This window comes from Lolium rigidum, chromosome 3, assembly GCF_022539505.1.
Source record: "Lolium rigidum isolate FL_2022 chromosome 3, APGP_CSIRO_Lrig_0.1, whole genome shotgun sequence".
NCBI classification, from domain to species: domain Eukaryota; kingdom Viridiplantae; phylum Streptophyta; class Magnoliopsida; order Poales; family Poaceae; genus Lolium; species Lolium rigidum.
The window spans coordinates 120,610,427-120,626,095 of record NC_061510.1 but is presented as its reverse complement, the minus strand read 5'-3'; the positions used below and the strand labels follow the sequence as shown (position 1 = coordinate 120,626,095).

Genomic DNA, 15,669 nt, shown 5'->3' with positions numbered 1-15,669 from the left:
TTGTGTACTTTTGAGAATTTGTAGTCACTCATATATGACAAAACAAGATATCATCCTACTCAACTACCACCAATAGCAATGCAGAGAAGAAAGCAACATAATTGGCACAGAGGGATAGCCATATCCTAGTGAAGAAGAGGCCAATAAGCACATGACAAAAGCCTTTCAGGTCACTTAATTGTACACTTGCCACAAACAAAAATCCTAACTATTCAGTAGATAAAAGAGAGAAAAATTAACCCGGTTCCCTTCATGCTAGCTGAATTTCTAGAAGTGTACGACATTGCTTACGCCATTGATAACATAATATGATTCTCTAAAACCTGACAGTACAACACAGATGATATCCTTTCAGCGATACCAAACCAAACTCCTTTAGCGAGTCTACAAAAAGAAGAGCAATTATAGGATCCAAGAGGACCTAGAACGAACGAACAAAATGAAAGTGGAATGTAAAAAATAACTATGATCAGGAAGTAGTGGTCGTCTTGACAGCCTTGAACGCCGGGTGCAGCAACCCGTAATCATCCTTGGTCTCGAGCGGGTTGCTGGTCTCATTCCTGATCCTCTTGACCCTCCTGCTCGCAAGAGACTTGTGCTCGAACCCATACATGTGCAGGACCTGGTTGTCCCCGAAATTGAACGCGCGGTCCATCTGCTTGAGGCATCGCTCGACGGGGTAATCCCCGAACTTGGAGCAGGGCTTGCATCCGACAAAGTGGGTGACGAGGGGCCATCGGTGATCGCCGAGGCCGGGCTGGTAGTTCTCGAGCATCTCCTCGTACCTGTCGACGAGGATGCCCCAGTAGCCGTGGAGGTAGTAGCCGTTCTCAAGGTACACCTTGTCGCCCCACTTCTCGCGCTGCGTGGCGAGGATGTAGACCATGGCGGACTGGTCGTCGGCCTCGAAGACGGGTCGGTCCTTGAGGTGCTTGGTGAGCACGCGGCCGGCCTCGGTTCGCACCGGGCCCTTGGGCCCCATGGGCGCCCAGGTGTCGAGGTAGTCGAGCGACCACTGGCAGTTGCGGATGAGGAAGCTGCCGGTGTTGAGGCCGATCCAGTTGCGGTCGTCGTAGACCATCTCGTCCCAGCCGTGCAGCACGAAGTTGTAGGGCCCGTAGCGCTCCCAGGGCAGCTCGAAGGCCATGTCGGTGAACATGGCGTCCGAGTCCATCCACCAGAAGAACTCCACCTCCGGGTGCGCGAGCAGGAGCGCGCGCAGCAGGGGCAGCTTCGCCCAGAACCCGGCCAGCTCCGCGTCGAGCAGGGCCATGTTGTAGAAGACCTCGATGTCGTGGATGCGGCAGTAGTCCATCTTGTTCTTGATGGACTTGAGCAGGTAGTGGTCCCCGACGGGATTCTCGCAGGGTTTCGGGGAGGACCCCGTGACGAGCATGACCCGCGGTTTGATGTCGTTGAGGAAGGGCGGGGTCTCCGGGTGCCGCGCGTTCCAGGCGGCCCGCTGCGAATCCCAGTCGGAGATCTTCGGGCCGAGGGTGTAGGGCGGGTCCCGCAGCGACCGCGGCTGCGGCTCCGGCTCGTCGTCTTTGGCGGTGGAGGTGGAGGAGGCGGAGAAGGAGGTGGACTTGGAGAGGGCGTCATGGTGCTCGGCGAGGGCGCGCTGCTGCTGGGGGTGGGGTTGGGAGATGAAGCGGAGGCGGAGCTCGGTGAGGTCCTGCTGCGGCGTGCCGAAGCGGCCGGCGCCGACGGTGCCGCGGAGGACCAGCACGGTGAGGAAGAGGCAGACGACGGTGAGCCTGGCGTTCCGCGCGAAGCGGTTGATTTCCCGCATCCGGCGCTCCCCCAGCATCCGCTCCGCCACCCACATTTCGCCCAATCCGATGGATGTCCGATCGAAGGACGAAACCCTCGCCGCGCGCCGCCGGCCCGACCAAATCAGGGAATGCGTGGGGTAGAGAGGGAGATCCCTCCTCCAAATCGACGGACGCCGCGGCCGGGCGGCGCGGCGGTGAAGGCGAGCGGGGACGGGGAGGACCGGAGGAGGAAGAGGAGGTTTTGGAGTGGGGAATGGGAAGGGGAATTAATAAGGCAGGGGGCGAGTGCGTGCGTGAGGCAGTGCACGTTGAGGGGACGGCCTCGGCCTCGGGGAGCGGATTGCGGTGGCTGTCTGGAGCTGAAATCTGGGGACGACGAGATCGGAATCGAATCAATCCGGCCGCGGAATGGAATGGCTTGGGGGAGGAGGAAGAAGGAAGGCGAGGAAGGAATAGAAATGGCAGGGGAGCTGGCTGTACGCGGATACCAGATGCGATGCTTCTACTGCTTTTCTTTTTCCACCTTGTCGCCTCGCTGCCTGCACGCACGGTAATTACGCGTAATTAACTCTTTATTATTTTGAGTCTTCCAGATTTGTAGGTCCCGGCGTGTGGGCATGGGTCGATGACGGATGGGACTGGGCGATGTGGGGAAAATGTGGCCCCTTATTTCAGTGGACGGGCTCCGTGTGTTGGGTAGGTAGGTACTCGTCAATCGTCATAGCCGTGTGTGCCTGAAGACGGGTCTGGGTTGCTGCCTGGCTGGTAATCGGGTTTGGGTTTCCTACTTTCAAGCACGTTTGTGGATGTGGCGACTTTATCGATCTATATTGCGGAGATACTCACAGGTTAGATTATATACATGCATGATTTTATTAGATTAATGTACGTAAGTATTTATACATGCATGATTTTTTAGGTGAATTTACTTACGTATTTGTGAGCGCATGCGGAGTGGAATGGAACGGTTCTGGTTTCGTGCTATTGGACAAAAAAATGTGGAATGAAATTGTTCCATTCTATATTTGCTTGGGAAACTAGACAACGGAATGTGGCCATGTACCACTAATGCATCGAACAGATTTGAGCCCAAATTTCATTTTTATCTCGAGTTGACATTGTTAAACCTAAACCAGAGAAAGCGCAACACCTTTTCTTCCCATCTTGCAAAACTGGAGTGGGGACATGCAAAATCTAAGTGCACAAAGTCAAAATCACAAAATCAGAGTGGACACTGCTTGCTTCCCCCCACCATCGCTCCTGATAGCATGTTGGTCACTGCCCATCGCGCGCTGCTAGTTGGAAAAGATGAGGGGAGCATATGGTTTGGATTTGCTCGGTTAGGATAGGCTAATTTTCTATTGGATCGATGTGGTGATGGTTAACAAGCTGCTCCACCATATTTCAGACGAGCTAACGGTATATTCCTGTTTAGGGAACCAATTAATCATGTTCCATCCCTGCAACCAAACACATGTATGGGTGGTGGGTGTGGAATGGTTTCATTACATTTCGATTTGTTGCCAAATCAAGCACACCCTTAACTTGCTCAAAACTTCCTCCACGGGCAGACGCATGACTGTGAGATGAGGAAGATTTTCGAGCGACCAAAGAAAAAAAAAGCTCAAGTATACTAAGTCAAGATAAATTCATGGAGTATTTGGTAAGGAAGAGCATATAATTCAAATAAATGCTACCTAAATGTATCATATGGTTCTTTTGCTGCTAAATATTCTATTACATGTGCCCAACCTTTTATTTTAGAAGTGCTTTAGCGACAAATGGCCCTTGTTTGAACTTAGTCGTGGAAAAGTTAGCTATGTTGCCCCAAATTTGTTCAAATTTTGTGATGGTACCTTACATCTAAAAGTCCGATGAGGGTGTTTGTGTGTATGGTGATGGACTGGATGTCTTTGCATTTGTACACCTCCGTATGCCTGTTGTTTCATAATTTTTTTGATATTTTCCAAACTCTATATTCCTTTTGATTTTATGGGGGGTTAATCGTGTGCAGAAGATCCACACTTAGCGTCGTCTCTAAGAGTGTGCTAGGTTCTTTACCCTAGCATACCATGCTCTATGTTTGGTTTAATGCGGTCTTCAAGGTCCAGCTCATTTCCCCCTCCACCTCTCTCGCTCCGCTACAGTAGTTGCGAGTCCTTTCTCTCTTGTCGGGCCGCTCCGATGTCCTCTCCGTTGGAATAGTGATACGTCTCCGACGTATCGATAATTTCTTATGTTCCATGCCACATTATTGATGATATCTACATGTTTTATACACATTATATGTCATATTTATGCATTTTCCGGCACTAACCTATTAACGAGATGCCGAAGAGCCGGTTCGTTGTTTTCGCTGTTTTTGGTTTCAGAAATCCTACAAAGGAAATATTCTCGGAATTGGACGAAATCAACGCCCAGGGTCCTATTTTTGCACGAAGCTTCCCGAGAAGACCGAGGGGAAAGGAAGTGGGGCCACGAGGCGCCGACACAACAGGGCGGCGCGGCCGGGCCTCGGCCGCGCGGCCCGGCGTGTGGGGCCCTCGTGTGGCCCCCCACGTTGCCCTTCCGCCTACTTAAAGCCTTCGTCGCGAAACCCCAGTACCGAGAGCCACGATACGGAAAACCTTACTGAGACGCCGCCGCCGCCAATCCCATCTCGGGGGATTCTGGAGATCACCTCCGGCACCCTGCCGGAGAGGGGAATCATCTCCCGGAGGACTCTTCACCACCATGGTCGCCTCCGGAGTGATGAGTGAGTAGTTCACCCCTGAACTATGGGTCCATAGCAGTAGCTAGATGGTCGTCTTCTCCTCATGTGCTTCATTGTCGGATCTTGTGAGCTGTCTAACATGATCAAGATCATCTATCTGTAATTCTATATGTTGTGTTTGTCGGGTTCCGATGGATAGAGAATACTATGTTATGTTGATTATCAATCTATTACCTATGTGTTGTTTATGATCTTGCATGCTCTCCGTTATTAGTAGAGGCTCTGGCCAAGTTTTTGCTCTTAACTCCAAGAGGGAGTATTTATGCTCGATAGTGGGTTCATGCCTACATTAAATGCAGGACGAGTGACGGAAAGTTCTAAGGTTGTGGATGTGCTTGTTGCCACTAGGGATAAAACATTGATGCTATGTCCAAGGATGTAGTTATTGATTACATTACGCACCATACTTAATGCAATTGTCCGTTGTTTTGCAACTTAATACCGGAAGGGGTTCGGATGATAACTCGAAGGTGGACTTTTTAGTCATAGATGCATGTCTGGATAGCGGTCTATGTACTTTGTCGTAATGCCCAATTAAATCTCACAATACTCATCATATCATGTATGTGCATTGTCATGCTCTCTTTATTTGTCAATTGCCCGACTGTAATTTGTTCACCCAACATGCTATTTATCTTATGGGAGAGACACCTCTAGTGAACTGTGGACCCCGGTCCATTCTTTTACATCGAATACAATCTAATGCAATACTTGTTTTACTGTTTTCTGCAAATAATCATCATCCACACTATACATCTAATCCTTTGTTACAGCAAGCCGGTGAGATTGACAACCTCACTGTTTCGTTGGGGCAAAGTACTTTGGTTGTGTTGTGCAGGTTCCACGTTGGCGCCGGAATCCCCGGTGTTGCGCCGCACTACATCTCGCCGCCATCAACCTTCAACGTGCTTCTTGGCTCCTCCTGGTTCGATAAACCTTGGTTTCTTTCCGAGGGAAAACTTGCCGCTGTACGCATCACACCTTCCTCTTGGGGTTCCCAACGGACGCGTGCTGTACGCGTATCAAGCATATTTTCTGGTGCCGTTGCCGGGGAGATTAAGACACGCTGCAAGGGGAGTCTCCACAATCCAATCTCTTTACTTTGTTTTTGTCTTGCTTTACTTTATTTACTACTTTGTTTGCTGCACTTATATCAAAACACAAAAAAATTAGTTGCTAGCTTTACTTTATTTACTGTCTTGTTCTCCATATCAAAAACACAAAAATTAGTTACTTGCATTTACTTTATCTAGTTTGCTTTATTTACTACTGCTAAAATGGCCACTCCTGAAAATACTAAGTTGTGTGACTTCACAACCACAAATAATAATGATTTCTTATGCACACCTATTGCTCCACCTTGCTACTACAGAGAATTCTTTGAAATTAAATCTGCTTTCTCGAATCTTGTTATGCGAGAGCAATTTTACGGTGTTAGTTCTGATGATGCTGCTGCCCATCTCAATAATTTTGTTGAATTGTGTGAAATGCAAAAGTATAAAGATGTAGATGGTGACATTATAAAACTAAAATTGTTTCCTTTCTCATTAAGAGGAAGAGCTAAAGATTGGTTGCTATCTCTGCCTAAGAATAGTATTGATTCATGGACTAAATGCAAGGATGCTTTTATTGGTAGATACTATCCCCCTGCTAAAATTATATCTTTGAGGAGTAGCATAATGAATTTTAAACAATTGGATAATGAGCATGTTGCACAAGCTTGGGAAAGAATGAAATCTTTGGTTAAAAAATTTCCCAACCCATGGACTGACTACTTGGATGATCATCCAAACCTTTTATGCGGGATCGAACTTTTCTTCGCGGAACCTATTGGATTCAGCTGCTGGAGGTACCTTTATGTCCATCACTCTTGGTGAAGCAACAAAGCTCCTTGATAATATGATGATAAATTACTCTGAATGGCACACGGAAAGAGCTCCACAAGGTAAGAAGGTAAATTCTGTCGAAGAAACCTCTTCCTTGAGTGATAAGATTGATGCTATTATGTCTATGCTTGTGAATGATATAACTAATGTTGATCCTAATAATGTTCCGTTAGCTTCATTGGTTGCCCAAGAAGAACATGTTGATGTAAACTTCATTAAAAATAATAATTTCAACAACAATGCTTATCGGAACAATTCTAGTAATAACTATAGGCCATATCCTTATAATAATGGTAACGGTTATGGTAATTCATATGGGAATTCTTACAACAATAATAGGAACACACCCCCTGGACTTGAAGCTATGCTTAAAGAATTTATTAGTACACAAACTGCTTTTAACAAATCCGTTGAGGAAAAGCTCAATAAAATTGATATTCTCGCTTCTAAGGTTGATAGTCTTGCCTCTGATGTTGATCTTTTGAAATCGAAAGTTATGCCTAATAAGGATATTGAAAATAAAATTGTTACTACAGCAAATGCCATCAAAGTTAGAATTAATGAGAATATAAGATTGATGGCCGAATTGCATGCTAGGTGGGAAAGAGAAGAAAATGAAAAACTAGCTAAAGAAAATAATGTAGCTAAAGTTTGGACTATTACCACCACTAGTAATGTTAATGCTCCACATGTTGCTGCACCTCCTACTATCAATGGTAAAATAATTGGTGTTGGCAATGTTACTACTCCTAGTGCAAAGCCTGCAAAATTGCTCGAAACCGTTAAAACTGCTGAAACCGCTCTGTGATAAAACTGCTGAAATTTTTTCCAACATTGGGGATGATGATCCCATTGCTTTAGATTGTAATGGTTTGGATTTTGATGATTGCCACATCTCTGAAGTTATAAAGTTCTTACAAAAACTTGCTAAGAGTCCTAATGCTAGTGATATAAATTTGGCTTTCACAAAACATATTACAAATGCTCTCATAAAAGCTAGAGAAGAGAAACTAAAACTTGAAACTTCTATTCCTAGAAAGCTAGAGGATGGTTGGGAGCCCATCATTAAGATGAAGGTCAATAACTTTGATTGTAATGCTTTATGTGATCTTGGTGCAAGTATTTCCGTTATGTCTAAGAAAATTTATAATATGCTTGACTTGCCACCATTGAAGAATTGTTATTTGGATGTTAATCTTGTTGATAATGCTATAAAGAAACCTTTGGGGAGAGTTGATAATGTTCGCATTACCGTTAACAATAACCTTGTCCCCGTTGATTTTGTTGTCTTGGATATTGAATGCAATGCATCTTGTCCCATCATATTGGGAAGACCTTTTCTTCGAACTCGTTGGAGCCATCATTGATATGAAGGAAGGTAATATTAAATATCAATTTCCTCTCAAGAAAGGTATGGAACACTTCCCTAGAAAGAGAATGAAGTTACCTTTTGATTCTATTATTAGAACAAGTTATGATGTTGATACTTCGTCTCTTGATAACACTTGATATACACTTTCTGCGCCTAGCTGAAAGGCGTTAAAGAAAAGCGCTTATGGGAGACAACCCATGTTTTTACTACAGTATTTTTTTTATATATTTGAGTCTTGGAAGTTGTTTACTACTGTAGCAACCTCTCCTTATCTTAGTTTTGTGCATTGTTGTGCCAAGTAAAGTCGTTGATAGTAAGGTTCATACTAGATTTGGATTACTGCGCAGTAACAGATTTCTTTGCTGTCACGAATTCCTACCTGCCTCTCTGTAGGTAGCTCAGAAAAATATGCCAATTTACGTGCTTGATCCTCAGATATGTACGCAACTTTAATTCAATTTGGGCATTTTCATTTGAGCAAGTCTGGTGCCTCAATAAAATCCGTCTTTACAGACTGTTCTGTTTTGACAGATTCTGCCTTTTATTTCGCATTGCCTCTTTTGCTATGGTGGATGAATTTCTTTGTTCCATTAATGTCCAGTAGCTTTATGCAATGTCCAGAAGTGTTAAGAATGATTATGTCACCTCTGAACATGTGAATTTTTATTGTGCACTAACCCTCTAATAAGTTGTTTCGAGTTTGGTGTGGAGGAAGTTTTCAAGGATCAAGAGAGGAGGATGATACAATATGATCAAGGAGAGTAAAAGCTCTAAGCTTGGGGATGCCCCGGTGGTTGACCCCTGCATATTCTAAGAAGACTCAAGCGTCTAAGCTTGGGGATGCCCAAGGCATCCCCTTCTTCATCGACAACATTATCAGGTTCCTCCCCTGAAACTATATTTTTATTCCATCACATCTTATGTGCTTTGCTTGGAGCGTCGGTTTGTTTTTTGTTTTTGTTTTGTTTGAATAAATGGAACCTAGCATTCATTGTGTGGGAGAGAGACACGCTCCGCTATTGCATATGGACAAATATGTCCTTAGGCTTTACTCATAGTATTCATGGCGAAGGTTGAATCTTCTTCGTTAAATTGTTATATGGTTGGAATCGGGAAATGCTACATGTAGTAATTGTAAAATGTCTTGAATAAGTTGATACTTGAAAATTGTTGTGCTCATGTTTAAGCTCTTGCATCATATACTTTGCACCCATTAATGAAGAAACACCTAGAGCTTGCTAAATTTGGTTTGCATATTTGGTCTCTCTAAAGTCTAGATAATTTCTAGTATTGAGTTTTGAACAACAAGGAAGACGGTGTAGAGTCTTATAATGTTTACAATATGTCTTTTATGTGAGTTTTGTTGCACCGGTTCATCCTTGTGTTTGTTTCAAATAAACTTTGCTAGCCTAAACCTTGTATCGAGAGGGAATACTTCTCATGCATCCAAAATCCTTGAGCCAACCACTATGCCATTTGTGTCCACCATACCTACCTACTACATGGTATTTCTCCGCCATTCCAAAGTAAATTGCTTGAGTGCTACCTTTAAAATTTCCATTCTTTACCTTTGCAATATATAGCTCATGGGACAAATAGCCTAAAAACTATTGTGGTATTGAATATGTACTTATGCACTTTACCTCTTATTAAGTTGCTTGTTGTGCGATAACCATGTTTCCTGGGGACGCCATCAACTACTCTTTGTTGAATATCATGTGAGTTGCTATGCATGTCCGTCTTGTCTGAAGTAAGGGAGATCTACCACTTTATTGGTTAGAGCATGCATATTGTTAGAGAAGAACATTGGGCCGCTAACTAAAGCCATGAATCATGGTGGAAGTTTCAGTTTTGGACATATATCCTCAATCTCATATGAGAACATTAATCGTTGCTACATGCTTATGCATTAAAGAGGAGTCCATTATCTCGTTATCCATGTTGTCCCGGTATGGATGTCTAAGTTGAGAATAATCAAAAGCGAGAAATCCAAATGCGAGCTTTCTCCTTAGACCTTTGTACAGGCGGCATGGAGGTACCCCTTTGTGACACTTGGTTAAAACATGTGTATTGCGATGATCCCGTAGTCCGAGCTAATTAGGACAAGGTGCGGGCACTATTAGTATACTATGCATGAGGCTTGCAACTTGTAAGATATAATTTACATGATACATATGCTTTATTACTACCGTTGACAAAATTGTTTCATGTTTTCAAAACCAAAGCTCTAGCACAAATATAGCAATCGATGCTTTCCTCTTTGAAGGACCTTTCTTTTACTTTTATGTTGAGTCAGTTCACCTATCTCTCTTCACCTCAAGAAGCAAACACTTGTGTGAACTGTGCATTGATTCCTACATACTTGCATATTGCACTTGTTATATTACTTTACATTGACAATATCCATGAGATATACATGTTATAAGTTGAAAGCAACCGCTGAAACTTAATCTTCCTTTGTGTTGCTTCAATACCTTTACTTTGATTTATTGCTTTATGAGTTAACTCTTATGCAAGACTTATTGATGCTTGTCTTGAAAGTACTATTCATGAAAAGTCTTTGCTTTATGATTCAGTTGTTTACTCATGTCATTACCATTGTTTTGATCGCTGCATTCATTACATATGCTTACAATAGTATGATCAAGGTTATGATGGCATGTCACTCCGTAAATTATCTTTGTTATCGTTTACTCGCTCGGGACGAGCGAGAACTAAGCTTGGGGATGCCGATACGTCTCCGACGTATCGATAATTTCTTATGTTCCATGCCACATTATTGATGATATCTACATGTTTTATACACATTATATGTCGTATTTATGCATTTTCCGGCACTAACCTATTAACGAGATGCCGAAGAGCCGCTTGCTTGTTCTGCTGTTTTTGGTTTCAGAAATCCTACAAAGGAAATATTCTCGAATTGGACGAAACCAACGCCCGTGGTCCTATTTTTGCACGAAGCTTCCGTAAGACCGAGGGGAAAGGAAGTGGGGCCACGAGGCGCCGACACAACAGGGCGGCGCGGCTCGGGCCCCGGCCGCGCGGCCACGGCGTGTGGGGCCCTCGTGTGGCCCCCGTGTTGCCCTTCCGCCTACTTAAAGCCTTCGTCGCGAAACCCCCGTACCGAGAGCCACGATACGGAAAACCTTACTAAGACGCCGCCGCCGCCAATCCCATCTCGGGGATTCGGAGATCACCTCCGGCACCCTGCCGGAGAGGGGAATCATCTCCCGGAGGATTCTTCACCGCCATGGTCGCCTCCGGAGTGATGAGTGAGTAGTTCACCCCTGGACTATGGGTCCATAGCAGTAGCTAGATGGTCGTCTTCTCCTCATGTGCTTCATTGTCGGATATTGTGAGCTGTCTAACATGATCAAGATCATCTATCTGTAATTCTATATGTTGTGTTTGTCGGGATCCGATGGATAGAGAATACTATGTTATGTTGATTATCAATCTATTACCTATGTGTTGTTTATGATCTTGCATGCTCTCCATTATTAGTAGAGGCTCGGCCAAGTTTTTGCTCTTAACTCCAAGAGGGAGTATTTATGCTCGATAGTGGGTTCATGCCTCCATTAAATCTGGGACAATGGACGGAAAGTTCTAAGGTTGTGGATGTGTTGTTGCCACTAGGGATAAAACATTGATGCTATGTCCAAGGATGTAGTTATTGATTACATTACGCACCATACTTAATGCAATTGTCTCGTTGTTTTGCAACTTAATACCGGAAGGGGTTCGGATGATAACCCGAAGGTGGACTTTTTAGGCATAGATGCATGCTGGATAGCGGTCTATGTACTTTGTCGTAATGCCCAATTAAATCTCACAATACTCATCATATCATGTATGTGCATTGTCATGCTCTCTTTATTTGTCAATTGCCCGACCGTAATTTGTTCACCCAACATGCTATTTATCTTATGGGAGAGACACCTCTAGTGAACTCGTGGACCCCGGTCCATTCTTTTACATCGAATACAATCTACCGCAATACTTGTTCTACTGTTTTCTCGCAAACAATCATCATCCACACTATACATCTAATCCTTTGTTACAGCAAGCTCGGTGAGATTGACAACCTCACTCGTTTCGTTGGGGCAAAGTACTTTGGTTGTGTTGTGCAGTTCCACGTTGGCGCCGGAATCCCTGGTGTTGCGCCGCACTACATCTCGCCGCCATCAACCTTCAACGTGCTTCTTGGCTCCTCCTGGTTCGATAAACCTTGGTTTCTTTCTGAGGGAAAACTTGCCGCTGTACGCATCACACCTTCCTCTTGGGGTTCCCAACGGACGCGTGCTGTACGCGTATCAAATAGCCGGCCAGAGCAGGGCAGGAGCAGGCGCCGGAGTAGATAGTTGTAGTGTTAGGTTTAGAGTTTTGTCATATATGGCGTATGGCGTCTATGTCGGGATGGAGGCGGCAGATCTTCTCAGCCAGATCAGGTGCTGCACCATCCTCTTCCTCTGCATCACGGTGCTCCGGTGGTCGGAGCCAATGCTGCGGGTACGGAAGAAGGTGGAGATCTCCATAAATAAGGCTGATTCGGCTGGATTTGGTGGTCAAGATCGGAGCTGCAGGCTTTTCTCCCTGATTTGTCATGGTGGCGTGATTGGGTAGGAGATGTTGCTCTTGGTTGGCTGCCCACTGGATCCGCAACAGGGGAGCGGCATAGTTTCTCACCGGAGGTTCCTACGGCGCCATTGTCGCCGTTCTACATGGCCGAAGGGCGGCCCCTCCAACCTCGAGTGATGGCGTCCGACCGTCGCTTCCAGGTCTTCAACAACCTCCAAGCATTACTGCCACTGCGGAGGCCGGTTGTGTCGTAGTTGGCTCCCACCTCCATGCCCCAAGTGGTCTTGTCCCCGACGGCGTGCAGGTTGGCTACGGCGAGCCCTGCTGTGGTCGAGAAGGAGCTGAACTTGAGTGCTTTTCCTAGCACTTTTTTAAGATCCTTTGTGCAAATTGTAAGGGCCAGTTTGTAAGTTTCAATTTTATTTTGACCCTTTCTGTAAATTGTACCTCGACCGCTTTGACTGCAATGAAGTTTAGGTCCTTCGGGCCTCCCTTGTTCAAAAAGAAAATACTTGGTTTAATGCCAAAAGTTTGGTTGCGGATTGGTTTTCCTTCATTCCTCTCGTAGGTTATTGCCAAATAATTTGTCAAATGTGTGTGGAGCATTCCTTAGGCAAAAAAATTGGCAAGGCAGTCTTGTCAAGATTTGGTAGGACTAGACAGGGCATGAATCAAACATGCCCCAAAACGGTGTTGTGAACTTCGGGTGTGCAGAGCTACGAGCAATAGCAGATCCGGTAACCCGTTTAGTCAAAACGGGGAAAGCTCATCAGTCATCACTTAAGCTAGTGCCGGCCAGTTGTGGCCAGGGACATTGCAAACCAGCACAGCACATGACGCGGTGACTTTTTCCAACGTTTAAATCCGCGTCCCCGTCCTGGGCCCACCTTAGTTCAAACTAACTAGAGTAGTTCTTTCCTGACGTGCGGGGCCACGTATCACTCGGCCCCAGATGGCAGTCAGAGGAGAGGTAAACCTGCTGCGTAGCTTTTGGAGGAGCTAGACGTGTCGGTCGAGCAGCTTTCACTGTACTTGCATTTGCTTTTGCTTCCTCCTGCTATGGGATGGCGACCGCAATCCAGGGTTTAACCGGTAAATTAAGGTTTTGCCCGTGTTAGGAAAATCACAGAGATGGGTCCATCCATCAATTATATCTTCGGGTTGGTGAGAGAGCGGGGTGCAAAATTATATTTTTCAACCACGTGACATCACCTTGGACTACACAAGTACGCACATACAAAACTAAGTTTTTCCTAATACGTTCAGTATAACGTAGACACATCTGCATCGGCATAAGCTATAAAGTAGTCAACTCTTCCCTTCGCATCTGGGAATTGCTCTATTTCATGTACAGTACTCGTATTAGGCCCTATTCAGTTCAAAGAAATGCCATAGGAATTTTGTAGGTTTTGTGTTTTTATACTAATTTTTTTCTCTATGCAGTGTTCGATTTGAAAAAATTGGAGCCCCTAGGAATGAATATCATTTTTTTTCTTATATGATTGCATTGCACTATATTCTAGAGTAAAATTCCATCCACTCACATCTTATCCCATAATTTCTTTGTTTTTTTTTCTATGAGTCAAACGCTACTTGAGAAAATATAATGCAGATTCATGGCATTCTAATTTTGTAGTTTTTTCTATTCTTATGTTCTAAAAAATCCAGCGAATCAAACATGCTGTACTACGTTTTAACGGGTAAAGTTCAATACTTTCTCAGCTCCAAATCCATTAATCTGGGGTTACATATCCTACGTTTAGACAAATGTATTCCTAAGTTGCGTAATTAAATTGGGTAGAGGGAGTATTTCAGTTAGTCGGCTTCATCCATCATCCTTCACGACGAGTCCATCCAGCACCATGTGCGTATGGTCCGATACGGGGCCGCCGACTATTTTATTAGCCTCCAAATTGTACCGGCACATTATTTGGCGCGCCGGTGTGAGTCCAAAATGTAACCGACACCCTCAATAAACCTACCGAACATTATTGAGGCCACTGATGAAGGTTTTGCCCGTATAGGAAAAAATTACATCGATGAGTCCATTCACTCAGCATGCGTTTGGGTAGGTGTGAGGGAATCGTAAATTATAATTTTCAACCACGTGACATCACCTATGTACTTGTAAAAAGAGCCTTCCTACTAAGCCTAGCATCACCTAGAGAAATCTGCATATTGCATTGTTAAACTAGTCAATGCCCCAATGTGTATGCTCACTCATTTTGATCCGTATCTAGTACTTTGCTGTAAAATATTCAAAATGATAGAGGAATTACGTTTTAAACGAGGCCCTATTCAGTCAGTGAGCAACAACACTTTAGGCTTCAAGTGCACATAGTAAAGCACTGCTGTTTCTACGCCCCAGTAACCAGAACCGACACTAGTTTCGCACCAATACCTGGTGATGCAGATCGGCAGATCCGGTCTGCCCTCGCGCGCGGTGGATCTGAGAGATGATTCTTCGTCCCCAGCCAGCGTCGTGCGCCATGGACCCATGATTACCGGCGATCACTGTAGGGATCTGCATTATTGTAATGTAAGCGGCCGGTGCCGGTCGCCGTCAACAGGCGCGGTGCCGCCCAGAAACTTGCACGTATCTACGGGAAAAAGTCGAATTGTTTTGTTTCCTCTTGGCTCTGGCCGGCCACTTGCCTTGCCAGGGGCCATGCCTTCTCGCCACGCACGGCACATGTCCATGGCAAAAAACAATGATGATCGGCCACTGGAATACTGGATCCGAGCCGAGCCGCTCTCCGTCGTCTTTCCAGCTGATGGATACTTGCCGTGCCTCCCCTGCACGCCAAATGCAGTAGCCGGTTAACCACGGTGTATCGCCATCATCTTGCGCCAAAAAGGCGAGCAGAACTTCCAAACTCGCCGGCCGTGGAATCGGCAACATGGTTTGATAGACACGTCGCTTCCTGCTGACGACGAGAGGAGACGGCGGTTTCGGTGCCGAGTTTCTTCCCATCCCTCCATGTTTTTCCGGAAAAGGCAGCGCTGGTTCGTCGTCTAGAGCCCCTTTACAGAAGTCAGAAAATCTGACCTGACCAGCTTGGTCGTGCAAGCGACGCCTATGAACAGACGTGCAGGCATGAATGCAAACCAACGTGCTGCTAGCAGGAAGTATTAAGCATTGTGCATGGCCTCACTCTCTGACCGATCGTCGAGGAAATAAAAAGCACATGGACACTGGACGCACTTTCTGAGCATGCTTTTGACCAGCAATCCACCAAGCTTCCCCAATGGTGAGCAAGACAAAATCTTCCTCGTTTGCAC

At 45.2% G+C, this 15,669-nt stretch overlaps 1 protein-coding gene across 1 annotated transcript; it reads right to left on the bottom strand.

The window, feature by feature from the left end:
* Positions 1-247: 247 nt before the first annotated feature.
* Positions 248-1,943, bottom strand: LOC124698109 (probable xyloglucan 6-xylosyltransferase 1). The gene has a single exon (XM_047230629.1). It carries the CDS (start codon positions 1,826-1,828, stop codon positions 470-472), a length of 1,359 nt encoding a protein of 452 aa, XP_047086585.1. The 5' UTR covers positions 1,829-1,943; the 3' UTR covers positions 248-469.
* Between the last annotated feature and the right edge of the window lie 13,726 nt (positions 1,944-15,669).

Bases quoted from the DNA above. Each gene is read 5' to 3' on its own strand.
- LOC124698109 (XM_047230629.1), bottom strand. From the start codon at position 1,828: ATGTGGGTGGCGGAGCGGATGCTGGGGGAGCGCCGGATGCGGGAAATC.